Source organism: Tachyglossus aculeatus, chromosome 21 (assembly GCF_015852505.1).
Source record: "Tachyglossus aculeatus isolate mTacAcu1 chromosome 21, mTacAcu1.pri, whole genome shotgun sequence".
NCBI classification, from domain to species: domain Eukaryota; kingdom Metazoa; phylum Chordata; class Mammalia; order Monotremata; family Tachyglossidae; genus Tachyglossus; species Tachyglossus aculeatus.
Window position 1 is genome coordinate 76,716,135 of NC_052086.1, and position 26,079 is coordinate 76,742,213.

General features: G+C 49.4%; 1 protein-coding gene across 1 annotated transcript in view; it reads right to left on the minus strand.

Annotated features, from left to right (window-relative positions):
• The window catches only part of LOC119942156, a 125,753-nt gene that overhangs the window by 30,620 nt on the left and 69,054 nt on the right, over positions 1-26,079 (minus strand). The window contains exons 44-57 of the mRNA XM_038762811.1: positions 25,799-25,876; positions 22,681-23,037; positions 20,721-21,077; positions 18,252-18,602; positions 16,093-16,224; positions 15,607-15,756; positions 13,454-13,570; positions 10,856-11,063; positions 8,722-8,888; positions 8,272-8,384; positions 7,146-7,227; positions 5,492-5,629; positions 3,506-3,668; positions 1,221-1,342 (exon numbers count right to left, since the gene is read on the minus strand). Coding sequence (XP_038618739.1) covers positions 1,221-1,342; positions 3,506-3,668; positions 5,492-5,629; positions 7,146-7,227; positions 8,272-8,384; positions 8,722-8,888; positions 10,856-11,063; positions 13,454-13,570; positions 15,607-15,756; positions 16,093-16,224; positions 18,252-18,602; positions 20,721-21,077; positions 22,681-23,037; positions 25,799-25,876 — 2,535 coding nt within the window. The remainder of the gene's footprint in view (positions 1-1,220; positions 1,343-3,505; positions 3,669-5,491; positions 5,630-7,145; positions 7,228-8,271; positions 8,385-8,721; positions 8,889-10,855; positions 11,064-13,453; positions 13,571-15,606; positions 15,757-16,092; positions 16,225-18,251; positions 18,603-20,720; positions 21,078-22,680; positions 23,038-25,798; positions 25,877-26,079) is intronic.

Genomic DNA, 26,079 nt, shown 5'->3' on the forward strand with positions numbered 1-26,079 from the left:
CCATCCCCTCCCAAAAGATTCTCATTTTTCTTCTCTTCCATAGGGGAGGAGCACACTATTGTCCCCCAAACCAGGACAATGTTGTTATTCCCCAAAAGCAATGAGTCTTCTTAGAAGAGACCCCATATTGCCATGAGCAATGTGGCCTTTCCTCATTATAATAATAATAATGATGGTATTTGTTAAGCACTTACTATGTGCAAAGCACTGTTCTAAGTGCTGGGGAGGTTACAAGGTGATCAGGTTGTCCCACAGGGGGGCTCACAGTTTTCATCCCCATTTTCCAGATGAGGGAACTGAGGCCCTGAGAAGTTAAGTGACTTGCCCAAAGTCACACAGCTGACAGTTGACAGAGCCGGGATTTGAACCCATGACCTCTGACTCCAAAGCCTGGGCTCTTGCCACTGAGCCACACTGCTTCATCACATCTCCTAGGGAGCCTTCCCTGGCCGGGGCACCGAGAGACTTGATTTTCCTCAGGATCCTCTCTGCACTGGGCTCATGCTGGCTCCACATTCATGCCAAGCTCATCCCCGATACCTTCCCTGACTGGTGACTTGGTGAGAAAGGGAAGCAGAGGCAAAGTTTCTGTGTGAGAGAGCCATGTGTGTGCCAGAGGGAGGGTGTGTGGCAGCAGAGAAGCAGCATGGCCTAAAGTACCTGGGTTCTAATCCCAGCTCCACCACAAGTTTGCTGTGTGATCTTGAGCAAGTCACTTCACTTCTCTGTGCCTCAGTTATCACATCTGTGAAATGGGGATTAAGATTGTGAGCCTTTGTGGGACAGGGACTGTGTTCAACTTGATCAACTTGTATCTACCCCCCGGAGTTTAGTACAGTGCCTGGTACACGGTGAGCGTTTAACAAATAACGTTAAAAAAGTGAGTGAGTGAGAGAGGGAAGACAATGTCACTTTCTCCCTTCGGAAATGGAAAATCTGGGGTTCTCCTCTTTTGGGGACCCATGGGCAATATGGGGACCTATAAGCCTGCTGGTTTCCATATCTTAGTCAGAGCTGATTTTAGAGGAATGGGCTGGTCCTCTCTGAACAAGGGTTGGGGGGCCTACATCCTAGCAATGGGGCTTGGAGTCCCACAGGATTATGGTGTGCGCCTGAGATGGCTGTTCACAGGCTACTTTCCTCTGAGTGGAGGAAATTTAGTTTTCCTGTACTTGTGTCCATCTTCTCTCCCACTGCTCCGATCCCACACCCTGTCCTACCTGATCCCTGCCATTCCAGCGGAGGACCAGGTCATCCTGATGGCTGTTGGCTCCATGCTGCAGGGAGAGACTGAGTTTGGACTGCCTGGGGAAAGGAACCAGGAGAGGATGGGCCAGCTCCACTGTAAGAAAGGAGACCAGAGAGGACATCAGGACATTAGTACAGTGCTCTGCACACAGTAAGCGCTCAATAAATACGATTGAATGAATGAATTAATGAATGAATCAGGGCTTGTGTTCAGTGGTCCTGCTTTCTGGCAAACATCAGGGTGGAGTCAGATGCACCTCTGCCACTTTGACATAGACACACCACCACCTTTTCTCAGCTCCACATTTCTAACTCCCCTGCACCCTTGAGGACAGAGGGTGGTGGCACCCATGGGTTCTCAGCCAGTACTCACTTGCCTTGGAAATTTGAGTGAAACTGACCCCATTTCACAAATGGGACCATTGAGGACTAAAGCTGTCAGAACAGAGGTGCACTGAGAATCCAAGATTTCCACCCTCCCAGTGTCATGCCCCACTCCGTGGGTATGTGCAGTAGCTGGTCTTCATTAGAGAAGCAGCGTGGCTCAGTGGAAAGAACATGGGCTTGCGAGTCAGAGGTCATGGGTTCAAATCCCGGCTCCACCGCTTGTCAGCTATGTGACTTTGGGCAAGTCACTTAACTTCTCTGTGCCTCAGTTACCTCATCTGTAAAATGGGGATTAAGACCGTGAACCCTACGAGGGACAACCTGGTCACCTTGTATCCTCCCCAGCGCTTAGAACAGTGCTTTGCACATAGTAAGTGCTTAACAAATGCTGTCATTATTATTCATCAAAACCTCCTTCGAAACAAAAGACTCACTCAACCGCAGTTTCCACTGGTCCTAGAAACTCACTGAGCAAGTCACTCCTGCTCAAATACTTCCACCAAACCACCCGTCCCCACCACTCCAAACAACAGATTCCTCAAACTCATCCCTTCGGTTTATTGACAGGTTTTGCTGTCATCAGAAACTAACTAGGTTAAAGATCTGAGAAGTCGTGAAACAGCCTGCTCTGGAACACAGGCCTAGCAGAAACTTCCCCATGTCTACAGAGAGGCAGTCAGACTCAGCCCTTGCCATAAACAAGTGCTGGGTCTGGGCTGGAAAGCAGCATTGTCTTTCTAGCATTGTATTTCCAGACCTCCATCTAGTCCCAGTCAAGCAGTGGTATTTATTGAGCGATTACAGTGTGCAGAGCACTGTACTAAGTGCTTGGAATAGTACAATAACACAGAATTGATAGACATGATCCTTTTATAGTGTAGATCAAATGATCATCAGCATGTCTATATATATGTATATATATGTTTGTACATATTTATTACTCTAGTTATTCATTTATTTAACTTGTACATATGTATTCTATTTATTTTATTTTGTTAATATGTTTGGTTTTGTTCTCTGTCTCCCCCTTCTAGACTGTGAGCCCACTGTTGGGCAGGGACTGTCTCTATATGTTGCCAACTGGTACTTCCCAAGCGCTTAGTACAGTGATCTGCACACAGTAAGTGCTCAATAAATACGATTGATTGATGGATTGATTGTCTAGTGGAAAGAGCAGGGGCCTGGGAGTCAGAGGACATGGGTTCTAATCCTGGCTCTGCCACATGTCTGCTGTGTGACCTCTGGCAAATCAGTTGACTTCTTTGTGCCTCAGTGACCTCAGCTGTAAAATGGGGATTAAGATTATGACCCCCAGGGGGGACAGGGACTGTGTAACTTGATTAACTTGGATCTACCCCAGTGCTTACAACAATGCTTGGCACATAGTAGCCAAGAGAAGCAGTGTTGCTCAGTGGAAAGAGCCCGTGCTTTGGAGTCAGAGGTCATTGGTTCAAATCCCGACTCCAATTGTCAGCTGTGTGACTTAGGGCGAGTCACTTAACTTCTCTGGGCCTCAGTTCCCTCATCTGCAAAATGAGGATTAAAACTGTGAGCCCCACGTGGGACAACCTGATCACCTTATGTCCCCCCAGTGCTTAGAACAGTGCTTGGCACATAGTAAGAGCTTAATAAATGCTATCATTATTATTACTATTATAGTAAGTGCTTAACAAATACCATTAGTATTATTATTATGAATCACCATGGAAGCTTCATGGTTCCCCTGTAGCTGAAGTTCGCTGGCATGTAATCTGTGGTGGGCAGCCCACAGGAGGCATTACAGAGATAGTCCTTGTTGGTGCTTGCCCTTCCTATCTCCAACCCCTCCGGGCCCAGTGGGCCCAGCTCCAGCCACTGTGGGCCACCTCACCCTGCACGTGATGCTTCCCAGGCAGCGAGGGGAAGGGCCCGCTGTAGCTGCCTCTGAGCCGGGTCTTGTGTCCGTCCCAGAGCACTGTCTGCTTCAGCGAGTGGGTCCCATTGGCTCTGCGGTAGGCTGTCTGCAGCAGCAGCTCCCGGGGGATGGATCGGAGCTGAAGAGGGAAGAAGACAGGGAAGGCAGCATGAGGGGAAAAGGGATGAGGTTAGCTCAATGGAAGGCAGAAAAGCCTTCTGAGAGACAGCAGGGGTTCCAGTGATTGGGGGAGTGGAGGAGCCCAGGGACCAGATGTTTGCCAGAAAGCAGGACCAATGAGCACGTTCCTTGAGGACTATTCTGACTAGGAAGACAGCCCAAGGGCCTGAATGGGTGACAGGACAGAGCCCTGGAGAGCAATGAACCAGAGACAACATGCTGAGTGTAGGGAGAGGAAGAGTCTCTGACAGCATGATACAGTTAAGCACGAAGCGAGAAGCAGGGAGTGGATCAAGAGTAAACTCCTTGGGAAGAAGTGTGGCCTAGTGGATAGACCACAGGCCTGGGAGTGAGAGGATCTGGGTGGGCCACAGTAAAGGGAACCTCCAAGGGTGCAGACTTTTATGAGACCCTTGAGGGGGAACTCATGCATAGTAGAAAGATGACATAAAATGACAGACCAACCTGAATCTCGGGGAGAATATACAGTGATTCAGTCATCCTACGGGTAATATGATGAGGGAGGGAATAATAATGATGATATTTATTAGATGCTTACTATGTGCCAAGCACTGTTCTAAGCACTGGGGTAGATACAGGTAATCAGATTGTCCCACATGGGGCTCAAGTCTTAATCCCCATTTTTGAGAGATGCCACAGTTGTTGCAGTGTGAGGAAAGTAGGCTGAAAAGGCAGAATGTGGAACTGATCTGGGTCAGTTTGTCCTTGGCCACAGACTGACTCATGCTTGCACACAGCAGAGTGAGGCATTGCCCGGTTACCTGATGCAAGTTTGGTGATCAGTCCAAATAGATGTTTGTTTTTATTATTATTATTTTGCCCAGAGAGTCTCCACCCTCCTAGGTCATTTCCCTTCCTGTTAGACTGTGAGCCCCTTGTGAGATTGGGCCTTTACAGATCCAATGAACTGACCTAGGATTTCATCCTTATTTTTAGGATGAAAGCGACACCCTCTTAGGGGTTCTAGGAGTGAAAGAGCAAGCACTGCTCTTGCCTTACTGATTACACACCCAATACTTCTTCAGCAGAAGAAAATACAGGAGAATGAATAGAACAGATTGACCACAGTGGAAACCCTTAGATTGTGCAGCTCTGGATGGGAGAACAGAGACTGGTTCTCATCTGATTAGCACATGGCTTGGCACGAAGTAAGCTCTTGGTAGTGAGAGGCATTGTAGATCCTGTGGAAGTAGCCCAGGTTTTGGAGCCAGGAAACCAAGATTCCAGCCCCAGCTCCACGATGTAATCCCAGGCAAGTCACTTCACTTCTCTGTGATTCAGTTTCCTTACCTGTAAAAATAAGGATGAAATCCTAGGTCATTTCCCTTCCTGTTAGACTGTGAGCCCCTTGTGAGACTGGGCCTTTACAGATCCAATGAACTGGTGCCTCACTATTTCAGTGCTTAGCCAAGCCCAGTGCTAAGCATTGAAATAAGACACCAGTTAATCGGTGCACAGGGTTTGGCACATAGTAAACACTTAAGAAATCCCACCGTTACTATTGTAAAAACCCTACCCAACTAGGAGAGCCGCTCAGAATGAAGGCTAGGTCAGCCTCAGCTTTGGAAACCTCCTTTTTCTCTGGGAAGAAGTTGCCCAAGGCCCAAGCTTGCTCCCGGCCTCTCTAGACTGTAAGCTCTTTGTGGGCAGGGAATGTGCCTACTATCAACTGTGCTCAGTATCATGCTCTGCACACAATAAAGTGCTCAAAAAATACCACTGATTGACTGGTTGATTGGCTAATGGACCACTGACACCAACCTCGGGGATTGTATGCATTAGCTCGAAGACACAGTGGAGACTGCACGCCACCAGGACCAGCTTCGTTGTGATGTGGAAATGGGATTTTTCCAGCCTGACGGAAAACCGGCCTTCCACTTCACCTACTGAGTGATTTACCTTGGGCAGGAGAAAGAAAAAAAGAAACTGCTTGACTAGGCCTCCGCGACAAGGTTTTACAATGGAAACATCGCTCCCAGGGGTTTGATCCACTTGCCTGCCTTAATCATATGAGCCACAGCAGGAACAATGTGTGTGTGTGTGGGAGGGGGGAGGAAGGCGGGGGGGGGGGGGGGGGGGGGGGGAAGGGGCTGCATTTCTGAGCCTGCCATTCCAATCTCAGACTACCCAACCCCCCAGGTGGATTCTCTAGCTGTACAGAATCCTTGCAGACAGCTAAGGGCCTGGAGCCAAAAACTCATCCTGGCAGATCAGATGGAAAGAATCCTTATTGTGTCAGTTTTCCTATGGGAGTCGTGTGGGCGAGGTGGCCTCAGGGAAGCGTGGGTTGGCAATAAACTGTGTGTGGGACGAATCCCTTTTGGGTCTAATCTGACTGAGGGCAGTTTGGCAAGTTGGTATTTTTAGACATCTCCATCACAGGGCAAGCCCCCCACCTCCTTGGCAAAGCAAATGCCAATCTTGGGAGACAGGGTCTGAGATGACATGAAGCTGGAACAGAAGGGAAAAGAAAACACAACTTGGTCTTGCCTGGGGAGGTCAGGAATGTTCTGTAATAGGTTCCAGTCTCAGAGGAGCCTGGGCCTAACCAGAGCCATGCGCTCAACCCTGCCAGTGCTCCAGGAGGAGGAGGGAGGCAGAGGGGGATGAGGCGGACCACGATGACAATGACAAGGAGGATGAGGAGGAAGAAGAGGAGGTGTATGAGGAGGAAGAGGAAAACAACAATGATAACAATGATGATGAGGAGGAGAAGAACAAGAAAGAGGACAAGGAGGAGGAGGAGGAAAAGGAGGAGGTTGGTGAGGAGGAAAAGGAAGTGGAGGAGGAGAAGGAGGAGAAGGATGACAAGGATGATGAGGACAATGAGGAGGAGGCGGAGGAGAATGACGACAACGATGAGGAGGAGGATGAGGAGGAGGAGAAAGAGGACAAGGAGGAGGAGGAGGTAGATGAGGAGGAAGAGAAGAAGGAGGTGGTGGATGAGGAGGAAGAGGAAGGAAGAGGATGAGATGGAGCAGAGAAAAAAGAGGAAGAAGAGGAGGAGGAGGGGGAGGAGGGGGAAGAGAAGGAGGAAGAGGAGAAAGAGGAGGAGGAGAAGGAGGAGGAGGAGAAAGCCTCCCTAGGAAGTTCTGATCTTGGCCAGGAGTAGGGCAAGGCATTGGATGGGTGAAAAGCTGCAACCCTTTCTTCAGAGCACCCATGTTAAGTTTTGCTTTAATTCATTTGGCAAATGCAAAACATGGTCACACACCCTCCTCCCACAGGGAGGCCATGAAGCCCCTTCTCCAGGGGCACCTGCCCCCTCCCCCGGGTCGCCTGCCCCCTCCCCAGGGAGCTCCCAGAAAAGCAACTGTGGTGGGGAACAAGAGCCCAGTGGGCCCATCTTAGGCTTTGAGAGAGGCTCAGGGCTGAATCAGACAGAGGAGCCTGGCTGGACCAGAGGAGCCATTACCTTGGTGACCAGTTCAGCTCTGCGCGGAAAGTGGTGCAGAAGGAGGGGAAGATGCTGGAGGCCTTGGACATGCAGCTCTGCGCTAGACGGGGTTGGGGAAAGGTGAGGTAAATTCCCAAAGGCTGGCCCTGAGACATTTAAAACACAAGAGACTTCCCCGCGGACCCTCAACCGAGCCAAAGGGTCAAATCTGCTTTTGACAGCGCATTTCCCACCTCATCCCACAAAGGACAGGATCTCCATATTCTTCATCCAGAAGTCTACTCTCTCTTCTCACACAGCTTGATCCAGGCCAGCTTGACGCTGGCAATTTAGCTTACCCCCTTCTAACTCACCTCACTGCTCTCCTACTGTAATCCAGTCTGCACACTTTGCTCCTCTAATGCCAAACTTCCCACTGTATTTGCCCTCATTTATCTCGCCACTGACCTCTCGCCCATGTCCTCCCTCTTCATATCAGACAATTAACTCTCCTTACCTTCATAGACTTATTGAAGGCACATCACCTCCAAGAGGCCTTCCCTGACAAAACCTTCCTTTCCCCTTCTCCCACTCCCTTCTGAGTTGTCCTGACTTACTCCCTTTATTCATTCCCTGCTCCCAACCCAACAGCACTTATATACATATCTGTAATTTTATTTATATTAATATTTGCCTCCCCCTTTAGACTGTAAATCCATTGTGAGCAGCAAATTTGTCTGTTATATTGCTGTATTGTACTTACCCAAGTGCTTAGTACAGTGCTCTGCACACAGAAAGCACTCAATAAAAATGATTGACTGACTGAGCAACTTGATCCTGCCCAAAAAAGGAATTTACTCTGAGACTCCAGGTAATTGAGGTGTAAGGGAAATTTGGGGGCTTGAGTTACAAGTGTAGTTTGTAGAGTAGACCCAGCACTGGAGTTTCATTGTGTCCAGAATCAGTCAGTTGAATTGGGGCTACTCTGTCACTTTCCCTATCTGTGCTTTCAATGTCGGTCTCCCCCCACCAGCCTGTAAACGCCTTGAGGCATTTTGTCTACCAGCTCTATGGCACTGTCTTTTCTCAAGGGCTTAATATGGTGCTCTGCACACAGTAAGTGTTCAGTAAATGCCACTAATTGATTGCCACAGCCTCTCCTAACCCGGATGGTAGATTTCTGCTGTTGACACTGAAGCCGAGCCTCACGTGGGAGTCACAAGTCAGGGTCAGGGAGGCTGATGTTCCGCCGGCCGTCGGGATTTCAAGGTACACCAGCTGAGGGGCAGAAAAACGGAAGTTGTTGTTTGTTTTCTGGCTGGCAAGATGGGGCAAAGTTGGTACGAAGGGTGGAGGAGGAAGGTTACGAATGGTATGGGGGCAGAGCGAAGGAGTGAGGGACAGGCCCGTTAGGCTGGCCGCGATGGATGTTTTTTCACCATTAATGAGGAGCCAGAGCTCGATCTGATTTCTGGAATCCAGTGTGGCTCTCCCCATAGGGGCCAGCCAGAAGGAACAGGGAGCCCTAGGGCTTTAACTGCTGTCCAGCAGCCCTCCTTCAACACCCCCAGGCCTCCCACCCCTTCTCCATCTCCCCAGCCCACCCTGTCATTACCTGGGCTGAATAGGGCAGGCCCAGCTGCTGGAGGGTGGGCAAGGAATGGTTGACTTGGGCCACAAGCTCCGTGGTCCCATTGAGGTCTGAGGGGAGAAGAGTCTTCACTTCCACAAGGCACTTCTGGTCCCCACCCTGAACATTCACGCTAGCCTGGATCTGGTCATCTAGGCACAGAGCGCACACAACAAGCTTTGGGTCTTTGCCCACTATTCCACCTCTCTCAGTTTCCACCTCTCTTTCCAGATGGGCAGATGGACCTCTTAATCCCAGGATAGGAGCAAAAGGGATAGAAACCCAGGCTGCCAATGGTACGTTAGAACATCTGTAGACTGGGATCGCCTCTACCAGCTCTAGTATACTGTGTTTTCCGAAGCCCGTAATATAGAACTCTGCACACAGAACACAGCATGGCAGGCCTGGGAAACAGAAGGGCCTGGGTTTTAATCCCAACTTTTCCACTTCTCTGCTGTGTGACCTTGGGTAAGTCACTTTACTTCTCTGGGCCTCAGTTCCCTCATCTGTAAAATGGGATTAAGACTGTGAGCCTTATGTGGGACACAGCTGTGTCCAACCTGATTATCTTGTATTTACCCCAGTGCTTGGCACAAAGCAAGAATTTAAGACCACAATTATTATTGTTAGAAAGTACTCAGTAAATACCACTGATTGCCTGAACATCTCTGCTCTTTGGTGTTCCAATCCCAGCTCAGTGGGTACGAACTTGATGCTAAGTCTTCTCCTACAGAGGCATGACACCCTCTTCTTGAGTCTTGGGGCTAGATTTCACAAACTTCTTTTGGTTGGAGACTAGTGTCCAACACTTCTGACACTCACACAGTTCTTCCCATAAAGCTAACCTAAACTCTTCCTGCTGCAGTGTAGCACATTTCTGGAAAATTACAGTCAGAAAGGAAGAGCTTTGGCATTCTTCCTGTTGAGTGCTCACACGACCCATGGGCTGGCAGGGAATGTGTCTGTTTATTGTTATATTGCACTCTCCCAAGCGCTTAGTACAGTGTTCTGCACATAGTAAGCACTCAATAAATATGACTGAATGAATGAATGAATTCTGTGCAATCCACAGGAGTCAGTTGTTTCTAGCTCTTCCTAACACTGGACTGCCCCTAGTCCAGAGCTCCCTGCAAAACAGTAAACTGGACACATGCTAGGTGTCTGCCCTGTTCCCTTCAGGGATTTATGGTAACTCGGGGAGCCCCGAAGGAAGTTACTGTGGTCTTCCCCTAGAATTAGGCGGAGGACAACCTGAGAGAGCGGGCTGGAGGGTAAAATGTTAGATGGGTGAGCAAGAAGCCCTGACTGGGGAACTGAAGGTTCTTCTCCTTTAGATTGTAAGCTCATTATAGTAACGATGGCATTTGTTATGCACTTAATATGTGTCAAGCACTGTTCTGAGTGCTGGGGTAGATACAAGCTAATCAGGCTGGATTAAGCACTTACTATGTGTCAAGCACTGTTCTGAGTGCTGGGGTAGATACAAGCTAATCAGGCTGGATCCAGTCCCTGTCCCACATGGGGCTCACAGTCTTAATCCCCATTTTACAGATGGGATAGAGAATTTAAGTAACTTGGGTAGGGAATGTGCCTGCTAATTCTGTTGTTTTGTACTCTCCCAAGCACTTAGTACAGTACTCTGCACATAGTAAGCACTCAATAACTACAATTGACCGATGGCTTCTCCTTGATGATGATGGTATTTGTTAAGCACTTACTATATGTCAAGCACCGTTCTAAGCACCGAGCACTGTCTTAAAAACCTTGCCCTGCCACTCGAGGCCCTCCTGGGATGACCAGAAGCATTTCCCTTCACTGAGCTGGCTACTGGCTATCTGGGGTAATGAGGATGGGGAGAGCCCAGATACATAAAATCCAGACTGTATACTGCTGAGCGCCACCAGCTCTGACCCACCGCACCCCCAGCCCTGGCCATCTTGGGAAAGTCCCCTTCTGTCCTTTCCCTGCTCTGGCCTTCTTGTGCTGTGGAGCCCTTTCAAGTCAGCCCGCTGCCTGGTGACAACCATGAATGTAGAGGGCAGCAAGAGTGACAACATCAAAGCCCCACACTACCCCTGAGCCTTTTGCCCAACTGACCACGGTCCTCAGCTCCCCCTACCTCCTTTCTGCAGGGTGGCCGTGAGCTGAGCCACTCCGGGGAGCCCGAGGGCTAGCAGAGCATCGCTGTTGTGGTCGCTTTTGCAGGCAAGCTCCCATCGCTGCCCGCTGCGGTGAGATCTCACGGTGTAGCTGAGAGATGTCAGCCCGGCCAGAATCCGCCCAGAGGTCTTGAGACTGGGGAGTGCTTCTTGCATAGACAGGGCAGCCTGAAATAGCCAGGGGTTATGGGGTGGGGGGGCTGAGCATAAACCAATGGAAGGGTAAATTGTGCACAATCCTGTCACTGCTGAGTCAGTCAGCTAGGGCTCCTATGAACAACACAGTCTATATAATAATGATGGCATTTGTTAAGCGCTTACTATGTGTGAAGCACTGTTCTAAGCGCTGGGGGGATATAAGGTGATCAGGTTGTCCCACATGGGGCTCACAGTCTAAATCCCCATTTTACAGATGAGGTAACTGAGGCCCAGAGAAGTTAAGTGACTTGCCAAAAGTCATGCAGCTGACAAGTGACAGAGCTGAGATTAGAACCCATGACCTCTGGCTCTGAAGCCTGGGCTCTTTCCACTGCCCAGACACCCTGATGGGGTAAAGTGTGGAAGGCCCAGTGCAGAGCACTGTACTAAGCGCTTGGGTTTGGGAACTAATGGTACTCATTTAAAGATCACTGCTACCGTAGCTTCACTGGAAGCAGGGAACTTTAACTAGTTATAATTAGTTCCCTGCCAAATGCTAATGTATTACCGTTTTTGATCATTATGGGCAGGGAACATATCTGCCAACTCTGTTGCGTTGTACTCTCCCAAGCACTTGGTACAATGCTTTGCACATACTAAGTGCTCAATAAGTACCACTGATTGATTGATTGATTTAGAAACATAATAAAGTCTGCTGTAACAAACTATAGGGGCCAAAGCTTGGCAGTCTCTAAGCAGTGACTAAGAGCAACTCATAGCCACTTAAGCTATTTTATCGTTTTCAAATTATCTTCCCCTATCGCCCCTTGTTGAAGGGGGCCATTTTAGAGGAATATGGGGGTTTTCAAGAACCCAACTCTCACACTGGAGCAGGAATGATGGTAAATTTAATAGTAAGAGATAGAAATGGCTCGAGGGTAAAGTAACCAGATGATCCACTTTAGGGGGGACAGTAGGACATCTTAGGGTCCCATACAGACATCCCTCCAGAAGAACCCATTTGAGCCTCACTTTAGGCTGGGTGGTGGGAGGGGTAGGGTAGGGGCATCAGTGGCAGGAAGAGGAGGAAATGGACAAGAGGATTCTCTTTTCAGTGGCCATGGCCACAAAGGTGACTTCCATTATGCCCACCAGAGAGCATCAGTGTCCCTCCAGAAACCTTAGTGGTTATTAACAATAATAGTAATAATAATGATGATGTTATTTCTTAAGCACTTACTATGTGTCAAGCACTGTTCTAAGTGCTGGATAGATACAAGCTAATTAGGTTGGACACAACCCCTGTCCCACATGGGGCTCATAGTCTTCCATCCCCTCCTCCTCCACCTCCTCTCTTCTGTACCTATCCCATCCCACCTAACAAGATGAGGGGAGATTTCAGGCCATCTTGATGCAGAGCTGGGTCCAAAACTCAAAGTCTCCAGCACCCAGACAGCTCTCCTAGAGATCCAAGCACTCCTGGGAAGGGGTAGGAGACTATTCTCTGTTTCCAGCCCTCAGCAAAAATGAGAGAAACCTCAAGCTCAAAATATCTTCCCACATTCCTAGGGGGACAGTCTTTATCTTCCAGCACAGAGCCTCAGAACAGAGGGCTCTTCAGGGAAGTTTCGGGAAACTTGCTTGGGAGAATTCAGCTTTACCACCTTCCATGCCTTACTGCAAACCAGCCTCACTGGGAGAGGTGGCTAGATCATTCTAAAGAAACCAACTGGGCCTCCAACCTCCTCTCCGGTATCCCAGCTATGATGTTTCAACTGTCAGCAAGAAACAGGAGGAATAGAAGGGTCAATGCTAGTCCTGGGATTAATGTTTCCCATTCGTATTTTAAATTCTCCCTCCATGCAGTGTGGCCTAGCGGCAAGGGCACAGGGCTGGGAATCAGAGAACCTGGGTTCTAACCCTGGCCCTGCCACTTGCCTACTGTGTGACCTTAGGCAAGTCACTTCACTTCTCTGGGCCTCAGCTTCCTCCCCTCTAAAATGGCCATTAAATATACCTTAGTCTTATGGGACAGGGACTGTATCTCAGCTGACTGTAAACCTCACTGTGGGCAGGGAACTGGTCTACCAACTCTGCTGTATTGTGCTATCCCAAGTGCTTTGTACAGTGATCTGCATATGGTAAGTGCTCTGCACAGAGTAAGCGCTCATGATCGATGATGATGATGACTGTACTCCAGGGCTTGGCACATAGTAAATGCTCAAAAAATATACCAGCATTATTATTAAGTCTTGTAGATCCTCAATCTATTTTCTCTCAAATGAATTTGCTCGAGTCCTCTAAATCACAGTTCCCTCCTTTCCCTCCACCTGGGAAGATGAGCTGGCCTTGTCCCCAAGAGGTAATGAGTCCACTTGGATTCTCCTCTCCTTCTTCTGGTGAGGTGGCAGGCCACTTACCTCCAGATCTACCCTGTCTCCCACCCAAAAGGTTCTGAGGGCCGGGATGTTGTGCCGGAGTTTGTAGTTGAGGAAAATGCGATCCAGGCTCCGGGTGAAGTTCAGCTCTTCTGACATCTGTCAGGTCAGCACAACAAAGGTGTTTGTTAATTGCTTACTGTGTGCCAGGCACAATACTAAGCACTGAGGTGGAAACAAGCAAATCAAGTTGGACACAGTCCATGTGGAGCTCGCAGTCTTAATCCCCATTTTACAGATGAGGTATCTGTAAAATACCTCATTCGCTTCCATGGCTTCAACTATCATCTCTACGCTGATGACACCCAAATCTACGTCTCTGCCCCTGCTCTCTCTCCCTCCCTCCAGGCTCGCATCTCCTCCTGCCTTCAGGATATCTCCATCTGGATGTCTGCCCACCACCTAAAACTCAACATGTCCAAGACTGAACTACTTGTCTTCCCTCCCAAACCCTGCCCTCTCCCTGACTTTTCCATCATTGTTGACGGCACTATTATCCTTCCCATCTCACAAGCCCACAACCTTGATGTCATCCTTGACTCCGCTTTCTCATTCACCCCTCACATCCAACCTGTCACCAAAACCCGCCAGTCTCACCTCCGCAACATTGCCAAGATCCGCTCCTTCCTCTCCATCCAAACCGCTACCCTGCTCATTCAAGCTCTCATCCTATCCCATCTGGACTACTGTATCAGCCTCCTCTCCGATCTCCCATCCTCCTGTCTCTCCCCTCTTCAATCCATACTTCACACTGCTGCCCGGATTGTCTTTGTCCAGAAACGCTCTGGGCATGTTACTCCCCTCCTCAAAAATCTCCAGTGGCTACCAATCAACCTATGCATCAGGCAGAAACTCCTCACCCTCGGCTTCAAGGCTCTCCATCACCTCGCCCCCTCCTACCTCACCTCCCTTCTCTCCTTCTACAGCTCAGCCCGCACCCTCCACTCCTCTGCCGCTAACCTCCTCACCGTGCCTCGTTCTCGCCTGTCCCACCGTCGACCCCCGGCCCACGTCCTCCCCCTGGCCTGGAATGCCCTCCCTCCGCACATCTGCCAAGCTAGCTCTCTTCCTCCCTTGAAGGCCTTACTGAGAGCTCACCTCCTCCAGGAGGCCTTCCCAGACTGAGCCCCCTCCTTCGCCTCCCCTTTCTCCCCCTCTCCATCCCCCTGCCTTAACACCTTCCCCTGCCCACAGCACCTGTATAAATGTATGTATGTTTGTATGTATTTATTATTCTATTATTTATTTTATTTGTACATATTCATTCTATTTATTTTATTTTGTTAATATGTTTTGTTTTGTTGTCATTCTTCCCCTTCTAGACTGTGAGCCCACTGTTGCGTAGGGACTGTCTCTATATGTTGCCAACTTGTACTTCCCAAGCGCTTAGTACAGTGCTCTGCACACAGTAAGCACTCAATAAATACAATTGAATGAATGAATGAATGAAAAGTGACTTTCCCGAGATCAAACAGCAGACAGGTGGCAGAACAACCAACCCAAGCTGGGCAGAACAAGCGTTTTAAAGACATTTTTAAACAATATGATACAGGAAGACACCAACAGGCTGATGCCAAGAAGACTTGTACTTTCCAAGTGCTTAGTACAGTGCTCTGCACACAGTAAGCGCTCAATAAATACAACTGAAGGAGTGAATGAAGTAGGGCAGAACTTATTCTCCTTGGAAGAGGCTATGCAAAGACCAAGAATCTGGTCTTGAAAACAGAGGCAGGTTCCATTTTTAGCTACATGTCAGAGCAGCATGGAACTCTTCGCCCCTACCATTTCACCTCACCCGTAAAATGGAGATTAAGACTGTGATCCCCATGTGGGACGGGGACTATGTCCAACTTGACAACCCTGTATTTATCCCAGGACTCAGTACAGTGCCTGGCACATTGCGAGTGCTTAACTAATAGCAATAAAAAAAAAATGTGTTGGGAGTTCCCAATTCGCCCCTCTTGAAAATGCCATTTCTCCAGTGGGGCAGAGATTTGGACTGAACATTTGCCTCATCTCTTGGATTAGATTTCAAACTCCTCGAGGGCAGGAGCTGAGCTTGGGCTCTTAGTGCCCAAGGCCATGCTCAACAGAGACACTTGGACGGACGTCTCCCAGCTCAAGGAGCCTCTCACCTGCTTGCTGCCCACACTGAACTGGATGGCGTGTCTGTAGTTTTGGCCATCTCTCTCTATGGTCACATCCACGAGTGTCCTGGTGGGAATGCCTAGGTGGACAGCATGGGGCAGGTTGTGGGTGAGCACCGCATCCAGCTCTTGGTGGGTCTGGGGGATGAGGACATACCTCAAGTTAGAAAAGCCATGACTTCCTACACCACCTCCAGGCTTGAAACTGCTCAATAAATACGATTGATTGATTGATTGATTGATTGCTCATTAGACTCCCTCCCTGCTCAGAAACGGGCTAGTCAGGGAGGGTTGAATGTCGCGATCCCTCCGATAGTGGAAGGAAGACTGGGGACATGGGCTTGATCCTTAAATCAGAGTCCTCCAGCTCGACTCTCTCTTCAATCGCCTTTCCCTAATGGTGGCCCCCACCCACCAAGAATCCACACACCCGTAGCCCCCATTACCCACCAGCCTTAATGGCCGCTTGCTCACCTCTCTGGCCTTAAGAATGAGGAGCCCCTGCAGAGCCCGGTTGCCCAAGTCGACCAGCATCTGAAGGTCCAGCTCCTTGTCGTCCAGCACCACATAGCCCGAACCATCCGCCCGATCCGGGACGCCGAGGTCCTACAATCAATCAATCAATGGTATTTATTGAGTACTTACTGTGTGCAGATCATGCTACAAGCACCTGGGAAAGTACAATATAACAGAATTGTTGTTTTTTTCTGGCATTTGTTAAGTGCTTACTAAAGTTCCAAGCACTGTTCTAGAGTAGATACAATGTGGCCTAGTGGATAAAGTACAGGCCTGGGAGTCAGAAGGACCTGGGTTCTAATCTCAGCTTCATCACTGTCTGCTGTGCAACATTTGACAAGTCACTTCACTATGCCTCAGTTACCTCATCTGTAAAATGGGGATTGAGACTGGGAGCCCTGTGTGGAACAGGAACTGTGTTCAACTCGACTATCTTGTAACTACCCCAGTGCTTAGTACAGTGCATGGCCCATAGTAAGCGCTTAACAAATACCACAGTTGTTATTATACAAGCTTATCAGGTTGGACACAATCTCACATGGGGCTCACAGTCTAGGCAGGAGGGAGTGGGACTTAATCCCCATTTTATGGATGAGGAAACCGAAGCACAGACATGTTAAGTGACCTCCCCAAGGTCACGCAGCAGAGCAGCGGCAGAACCACAGTTTGAACCCAGGTCCTCCAACTCCCAAGGCCCGTGTTCTTTCCACTAGGCAATGCTGTTTCTCCCACAAGGATTTCACATTGTACAAGGGCAGACAGACATTAAAATAGATTACAGGTAGGGGAAATAACGGAGTTCAAAACTACTGAGGGTGGGAATGCTGGAGATTGGGGTCAGGGGTAGGGGACAAGAAATCTCTTCTGCTTAGCTAGGGTGGGAGGTAGAGAAGGTGAGCAAATAAAACAAGGTACCAGCGGGCTGACAGTGTAAACCGGCTGCAGAAGCAAGGCCACCCACACAAACCCCACCCACAGCTCCCAACATCCCCACCCCTCCCCCTTTTATGGTATTTCATTCAATCATATTTATTGAGTGCTTACTGTGTGCACTGTACTAAGTGATTGGAAAGTACAATTCAGCAGTAAAGAGACACAATCCCCACCCACACCGGTTATAGTGTTTGTTAAACACTTACTACGTGCCAGGCACTGTTTTAAGCACTGGTGTAGATACAGGCTAATCAAGTTGGTCACAGTCCATGTCCCAGATGGGGCTCACAGGATTAATCCCTATTTTACAGATGACATAACTGAGGCCTGAGGTCTCCATTTCTCCCCAAGCTCAGAGAGCAATGGCCATCAGCCTGCAACAAACACCACCGAGTTCCTACCCAGAATGAGGTTTCTGGAGACAGTAGGCTCAGAAGAAAGAGAAATGAGGGAGAACAGATAACACTGCTTGGGCCCTGCTGCCCGATTTCTTCTAGGCCAGGAAACATTCCACTCACCTGTAAGCTCCTCGAGGGTCTTCCAACTCTACTGCATCATCAATCAACCAATTGTATTTACTGAGCACTTACTCTGTGCAGAGCACTGTACTAAGTGCTTGGGAGACTACAAAACAAGCAGATACACTCCCGGCCCATAACAAGCTTTCCCAAGCATTTAGTTCAGTGCTCTGCACACAGTAAATGATCAGTAAATACCACTGTTAGATTAACCTCTAGACCGTAAACTCGTTGTGGGTAGGTACTATCCCAAGCGCTTAGTACAGTGCTCTGTATATGGTAAGCACTCAATAAATATGATTGACTGAGCCCATTATCTCCCATTCCAATAATAATAATAATTGTGATATGTTAAGAGCTTATTTTGTGCCAAGCACTCTACTAAGCACTGGGGTAGATACAAAATAATTGGTCTGGACACAGTCTCTGTCCCACATAGGACTCACAGTCTTAAGCTCCATTTTACAGATAAGGTTAACTGAGGCACAGAGAAGTGAAGTGACCTTCCCAAGGTCAGACCACGGACAAATGGAAGTACTGGGATTAGAACCCAGGTCCTTCAGACTCCCAGGCCATGTGCTCTTTCCACATGGTCATGCTGCTTCTTCAGTTCCAGTGCTCCTGAACCCCCGGCCCTCCCAGCCAGCAGCACCCCATCGGACGTACCTTTAGGGCTCCGCACGTGTTGTCCAGCAGCGCTTTCCACTGAAGCTTCCTTTTGGCCTGCAGCTCCCCACTGGCTTGAAGCCTGCAGGCCCCTGCTCTCAGCTCCAGTCCCAACTCATAGGGGGCCTGCTTGCTGGCACGGATGGCCAGCTGGCTTTCCCCCGGGAGGGCTCGCAGAGCTGGGAGCTCATGCCTGAGGGCGGCGCGGAGGGCGAGCCTGGGCTGGCACATTGCTTCCACTGCCACAGAGACCGCCTTGCCCTGCAACATGAGGGTCCCCAGCAGCTCAGCGTGGCAGCTGCCTGTCTGGATGGATCCGTTGAACCGTGTGTGAGCTGGTATCTGGAAGCCCTGCCGTCAGCAAGACAAATAGTCCTTGATAAGTGCTTACCATGTGCCAAGCGCTGCTCTAAGCACTGGAGAAGATACAAGCTAATCATGTTGGACACAGTCCTTGTCCCACATGGGACTCACACTCTTAGTCCCCAGTTTATACAGACGAGGTAAAAGGCACGGAGAAGTGAAGTGACTTGCCCAAGAGCACACAGCAGACTTGTGGTGGAGCTGGGATTAGAACCGAGGTCCTTCTGAACCCAGGCCTGTGCTCTATCCACTACAACCCACTGCTTCTTCAGTGTCTTATCCCTGGGCATGGAATCAGGGGTCACCCTTCTCATTGTCGCTACGTTCCCCCAGTCTTAGTGACTTCTCTCCACCAACATCCTTCGCACCCGAGACTTGTCTCTGGGAGCCCCACCTCATCTTTATGCTTTAAAGCTCTCCTTAGAATGAGGTTTACTATTGTTGCCAGAAGCCCTGTGCACCACTCAGCACACCGGGTTTTTTTTAATGGTATTTGTTAAGTTCTTATGATGTGCCAGGCAATGTACTATAAGCACTGGGGTGGGTAACAAACAAATCGAGTTGGACACAGTCCCCGTCCCATATGGGCCTCACAGTCTTAATCCCCATTTTACAGATGAGGAAGCTGAGGCACACAGAATGAAGTGACTTGCTTAAGGTCACAGCAGACAAATGGCAGAGTTGGCGCTAGAACCCAGGTCCTTCTGACTCCTAGGCCTGTGGCAATCTCTGTACGACAAATGCCCAGATGATAAATTTCCTCCACATGAGTCCTGTCAGTTTTGACAAAGAGGAGTTTCCTGATACATGTATGTGGAAATAAGCCCACCCAGGAAGTCTATGGAAACATAGGTATGTATTGCTGAGCTTGGCTAGCAGTGTTTGTGCCTGAGGGACCGCCTTTAGCACTGGCCCTGCCCTCACCCCCCCCATCCCCATAACTCCCGGTCCCCTCCCCTTCCCCCAACCACCTGAACAGCCCTCTTCCCTCAACTCCTCTACGGCTGCACTAGGCCAAAAACTGTATTATGAAGAAAGAACTTGGGCCTGGAAGCAGGGCAGTTGTGGTCCCTGGGAAGGTTGTGGGGTGGCACACTAATCTACAGCCTGGGAGACAGAGGACTTGAGTTCTAATTCTGGCCCCACTACTTTCCTGCTGTGTGATGCTGGACAAGTCATTCCACTTCTCCGTTCCTCGGCTTCCTCATCTGTAAAATGGGGATTAAATCTTTGTTCTCCCTCTCTCAGATTGAAAGCCCATGGGGGACAGGAACTGTGTCTGTCCTGATTAGCTTGCATCTGCCCCGGATACAGTGCTTGGCTTGAAGTGGGTGCTTAACAAATACAATTCTTATTCTTCTTATCATTATGATTACTATTGGGCTACCAGGATTTTGTCTTCCCCAGGTTCCCCTAGACACAATCTGTCCCTAAGCAGCTGCCATTTCCCCCACTTCTGAGTGTGGACACCTTCCCCTCAGGCTGAGACCACCTCTTCCTCACTCTCCGAAATGCCCACAGAGTCAAGTTGGATCTATTTGAAGTTACAGGAAGGGGGTGTGGATGGTCATGTAGGCTGCGATAAACTCCCCTAGGTTCTCATCTCATCTCCCTACAGAGAAGCAGAGGGGGATTTTAGAGACCAGGCAGGTGGCTTTCTGCTTAACTGGCCTTGTAAATATTACCCTGACCAGGTCAATGGAGGGGGGGTTCGTCACTCTGACCCCACGCAGAATCTGACATTGGAAGTGAAAGCGCTCACCCTGGCCAGAGGGACCAGACCTCTCTCAGGGATTATAAGAAAATCCTAAAACTGGGCAGCTGATTTGTCAGACAAAATCCAGGTGCAGCAGGCTGAGTGCCAAACCCCTTCCCTTCCATTCCAACTTCTTTCTCTCCTCCCTCCCTCAGTGGAGAAGACACAGCATTAGGGATTCACCATTACCAGACTGGAAGCTGCCCTGCTTATGCCCCCTTACCAGGCTCTGCCACTTCATGGGGAACTCACCCTGCCCCCTCCCTTGCCCCCCCAATTGCCAGGCCAGGGCATTCTCACCCAGCCCTCTCCCCACCACCACCCCTCAACCCCATCACCCCAAGAATTACCTTCAGAAGCTCACAGTCCGCCTCTGACTCTAGCACCCAGCGGGTCTGGTTTCTGGGCCGGAGCTCCGCTCTGGCATACAGCTGGCACTGTCCAACCTGCAGGGATAGAGCCCCCTCGGGGGCAGGGCCTGGACCCAGGGAGAAGCGGATGGCGCTGTCGCGGGGCAGCCCCACACGGCTCAGTTGAGGGAAGGAGTGACCCATCTGGCCCTGTATCACAGACCCAAGTTGGCAGGAGCCCGTCAGGTGCAGGTGGGCATCTCTGTCACCGCTTTTGATGTTGAGGGTCAAGTTGAGGATACAAGGGTCGAGGTTGAGGGAGCCCCTGATGTCCAGAATCTGTGGGAAGCCTAGCTCCTAAACAGAGAGACGAAGTTAGTACACAGGCTAGCTTATCCTCTTGTGGGTATTTTACTTTGGGTTTCACTGTTGCCTTCATTCACGCAGCATATTTCCCCAGAAATAACAACTATTTCCGGTTTTATCCCCCTACTCATACAGTTAATAAATCATTTTGGTCCATTTCACCCTTGAGGCAGGGTCATTGAGTCTTCCAAGTGCCTAGTTCAGAATCTAACACTCGATAGATGCTCAATCAATACCATTGATTGGGCTGATTGATCAACGGGACCTAATACGGCAGAAGACAAGTAGATGTTTCCAAACTAAGACTGATTGGCACACAATTTGCATATTCCTCATTTGACATCTGATTGAATAAAATGCACACTATCATTCTTCCTTTCCCATTAAAGTTTTCTCAGTCCTCCTGGTCTGGTAGAACTGGCCTTACCTGGAAAAACTCCTGGCTGGGCTCCTTAGAGTTCCCACCTGCCTTTGGTTCTAATAAGCCCCTTGGAATTTTTCCCTCTCAGACCCTGCACCTCTGGATAGACTTTTCTAGAAATATAAAAGAGCAAAGACCAGGCAGCTCCATCTGTGACCAAAGCCTTGGAGGGAAGGAGGCCAGCGAAGCGAGGGAGGGGATTTTGCTAAAGAAAGTATTTAGCATTTATGGCTGAGCTGGACCTATGAAGTCATCTGTCATAGGAACACCTGCCCTAGCTTTCAGGGCTCAGAGAGGAAATTGGAATCTGAATAAAAGACAAGGCAGTGTTGCCTAATGGATAGAACACGGGCCTGGGAATCAGAAGAACTTGGGTTTTAATCCAGGTTCCACCACATTTGCTGTACAACTTTGGGCAAGTCATTTAACTTCTCTGTGCCTCAGTCCCCTCATCTGTAAAATGGGGATTAAGACTGTGAGCCCCATGCAGGACAGGGTCTGTGTCCCATCCAATTTGCTTGTATTCATCCCAGTGCTCAGTACAGTGCATGGCATACAGTAAGCACGTTGGATAGGGATTGTCTCCATTTGTTGCTGAATTGTACTTTCCAAGTGCTCAGTACAGAGCTCTGCATGCAGTAAGCGCTCAATAAATATGATTGAATGAAACACTGCAATTATTATTGTCACTCAACTTCTCTGTGCCTCAGTTACCTCATCTGAGCCCCATGTGAGTACCATATGGGACATGGATTGTGTCCAACCTGATTATCTTGCATCTACCTCAGCGTTTAGTAGAGTGCCTGGCACCTAGTTAGTGCTTAACAAATACCATTAAAAAAAAAAAGAGGCATCGCTGCTCATTTTGGTTCTGGCTCAGGAAAGCTAACCAGTGAGACTGAAGGCACCCAGGTAGTGGGTCTTCTCAAAGGCAAAACAGGATTGAAGTGGCCAAAGTTTGACATAGGCGGTTTTGCTTGCAAATCCAAACAGCCCAGGAGATCTCCAATCAGTGCTATATATTGAGCCTTACTATGTGCAAACCACTGTTCTAAGTGCTTGGGAGAGTACAATAAAACAGAATTAGCAGACACGTTCTCTGCATATAATGAGCTTACAGTCTATGAGGGCTTTCAAGTACGTCTCCCCCAGCCCCAACGAGTGACAGCCTACCTCCAGGGCTGGGCACTTATTCACCAGAGACAGGGTCCAGTTGGCGCCATTCACATTGGTTTCCTGCCCGAGGCCTCCGCCTGCCATCAGCAGGCACTGGCCCAGGGCCACCTCCAGGAGGGCCCCGGGCCTGCTTCCCTTCCCAGCCTCCACCTGGATCCGGTTTTCCCTGGCGACACCCAGGGCTCCGAGTGCAGGCCAGGAGTGCTGGAGTCTGGCATCCAGGCGGTTCGGGAGCCCGCAGAGGGCCTTAAGGGGCAGGTGGGAGGTGGCTTCCCCGGAAGCGGCCTGCCCGGTGACACTAGCCTCACAGCTCTGTGCCAGGAGGGAGCCGTTCAGGTCCACCGTGGCTGGAGTCTGAAACAGAGATAATAATAATAACGATGGCATTTGTTAAGCGCTTACTATGTGTGAAGCACTGTTCTAAGCACTGGGGGGGATACAAGGTGATCAGGTTGTCCCACATGGGGCTCACAGTCTTCAACCCCATTTTACAGATGAGGTAACTGAGGGTCAGAGAAGTTAAGTGACTTGCCCAAGGTCATCATCATCATCATCATCATCAATTGTATCTATTGAGCGCTTACTGTGTGCAGAGCACTGTACTAAGCGCTTGGGAAGTACAAGTTGGCAACATATACAGTCCCTACCCAACAGTGGGCTCACAGTCTAAAAGGGGGAGACAGAGAACAAAACCAAACATACTAACAAAATAAAATAAATAGAATAGATATGTACAAGTAAAATAAATAGAGTAATAAATATGTGCAAACATATATACATATATACAGGTGCTGTGGGGAGGGGAAGGTGGTAAGGCAGGGGGATGGAGGGGGGAGAAGGGGGAGACGAAGGAGGGGGCTCAGTCTGGGAAGGCCTCCTGGAGGAGGTGAGCTCTCAGTAGGGCCTTGAAGGGAGGAAGAGAGCTAGCTTGGCGGATGTGCAGAGGGAGGGCATTCCAGGCCAGGGGGAGGACGTGGGCCGGGGGTCAATGGCGGGACAGGCGAGAACGAGGCACGGTGAGGAGGTTAGTAGCAGAGGAGCGGAGGGTGCGGGCTGAGCTGTAGAAGGAGAGAAGGGAGGTGAGGTAGGAGGGGGCGAGGTGATGGACAGCCTTGAAGCCGAGGGTGAGGAGTTTCTGCCTGATGCATAGGTTGATTGGTAGCTACTGGAGATTTGTGAGGAGGGGAGTAATATGCCCAGAGCGTTTCTGGACAAAGGTAATCCGGGCAGCAGCATGAAGTATGGATTGAAGTGGGGAGAGACACGAGGATGGGAGATCAGAGAGAAGGCTGATGCAGTAGTCCAGACGGGATAGGATGAGAGCTTGAATGAGCAGGGTAGCGGTATGGATGGAGAGGAAAGGGCGGATCTTGGCAATGTTGCGGAGACATTGGTCACACAGGTCACACAGCAGACGTGTGGGGGAGTCGGGATTAGAACCCATGACCTCTGACTCCCAAGCCTGGGCTCTTTCCTCTGAGCCACGCTGCTTCTCATGAGATGATTGGGATGGTTAGATAAATTATAATCATGGTATAATTATGGTATTTATTAAGTGCTTACTATGCACCAGACACTGTTCTAAGCACTGGGGTGGATACAAGCAAATAGGGTTGGACACAGTCCCTGTCCCACGTGGGACTCTCAAACCCCACTTTACAGATGAGGCAACTGAGGCACAAAGCAGTGAAGTGATTTGCCCAAGGTCACACAGCAGACAAGTACTGAGCCGGGATTAGAATCCATGACCTTCTGACTCCCAGGCCTGTGCTCTATGTACTATGCCATGCTGCTTCTCAGATGATTGTGCTGGATCCAATGAAGCGCTTTGATACTCATCACAGCACTTATGTAATTTTCTTTACTTTTCCACTTCCTCTATCTGAATACTTAAGGCTCACCTCCTCCAAGAGGCCTTCCCAGACTAAATCCCCCTTTTCCCCTCAGCTTCCCCTCCCCTCCATGTCACCCCGACTGGCTCCCTTTGCTCTCCTCCTTTGTTCTCCCCACCTCTCCCCCAACACAGCACTTGTGTTTATATGTACATATCTATAATTCTATTTATTTATACTGATACCTGCTCACTTGTTTCGATGTGCATATTTCTATAATTCTATTTATATATATTGATGCCTGTTTACTTGTTTTGATGTCTGTCTTCCCCACTTCTAGACTATAAGCCCGGTCTGGGCAGGGTTTGTCTCTCTCTATTGCTGAACTGTACTTTCCAAGTGCTTAGTACAGTGCTCTGCACTCAGTATGCGCTCAATAAGTACGATTGAATGAATGAATGAATTTATTTTGATGTCTATCTCTCCCAGTAGACTGTAAGCTCCTTGTTGGCAGGGATCATGCCTATCAACACTGTTGCATTGTATTTTCCCAAGTCCTTAGTACAGCGTTCTGCACACAATCAGGGCTTAGTATTCTCGCTTCCCTCTAGGAGATGGTTCCGAGAAGACTTTCCATTAGATTGTAAACACCCTGTGGGCAGTGAACATATACCTTGCCTTAATATGGTTCATTACATTCAGTAGGAGCTCAATAAATATACCCAGTTGTCTAGTTGTTTTCCCACCTCCCTGTCCCACCATTTTCCAAAGGTTCTTGGAAGTCCAAGTGGAGAAAAACTCATTGCAGGATCCTGTGTTTGTGTCACATTTTGCCATCTCCATTTGTGAGTGAGGGTGGGTGGAGATGGTTTTAATTTGCAGCAGGCCTGAGTTTGAGTAGGCCTGAAGACCAGGTTCCTACCAGTCAGAAAGATAAGGCTCCCCTGGTTGGATGAAAAGAGAACAGTTTAAAGAAGTGGACCACTGTCTGCCCTGCCTGGGCTAGACGTTCTTCTGTGTAGAGGTGAGGGATGGAATCGCATGACCTTGGGGTCCTTCCTGGCTCATGGATTCTCTATGACTATTCCCACTTTGGGGAATCCACAGGATAAGCAGGAGGTGGAAAAATTGGAGAAAGGCCAGAGGAAAGCAAAAGAAATGCTGAAAAGATTGGGAGGTGTGCCAGGATAAGGACAGCTCCCCACACCCAAGCTGGCCTGCTGGCAGCTCAGCTCTCTCCCACTATACTGCTGGAAGCCCAAGGCTAACAAGCAAGCTCATACCTCAGACGGCTGGCTGGCCACCTCACCACTGCAGTAGCCGGACAGGTGGCTGGATGAAGTTTCTCCGCTGCAGTTGACCTGAGGGGAGGGGAGGGAGAGGGTGGTATAAAGGCAGGAAAGAGTGGGCACCCATCAGAGACACTCCTTGCCTGGAACTCCTCTCTCAGTTAAGCAATCCCACAGCCCTTCTTGCCCACAATTCTCCCTCCTCCAAGAGAGATAACCCTAATAACCCATCCACCTACCTTCCTGGTCATGCCAAGAATCACCCTCCCCAACAA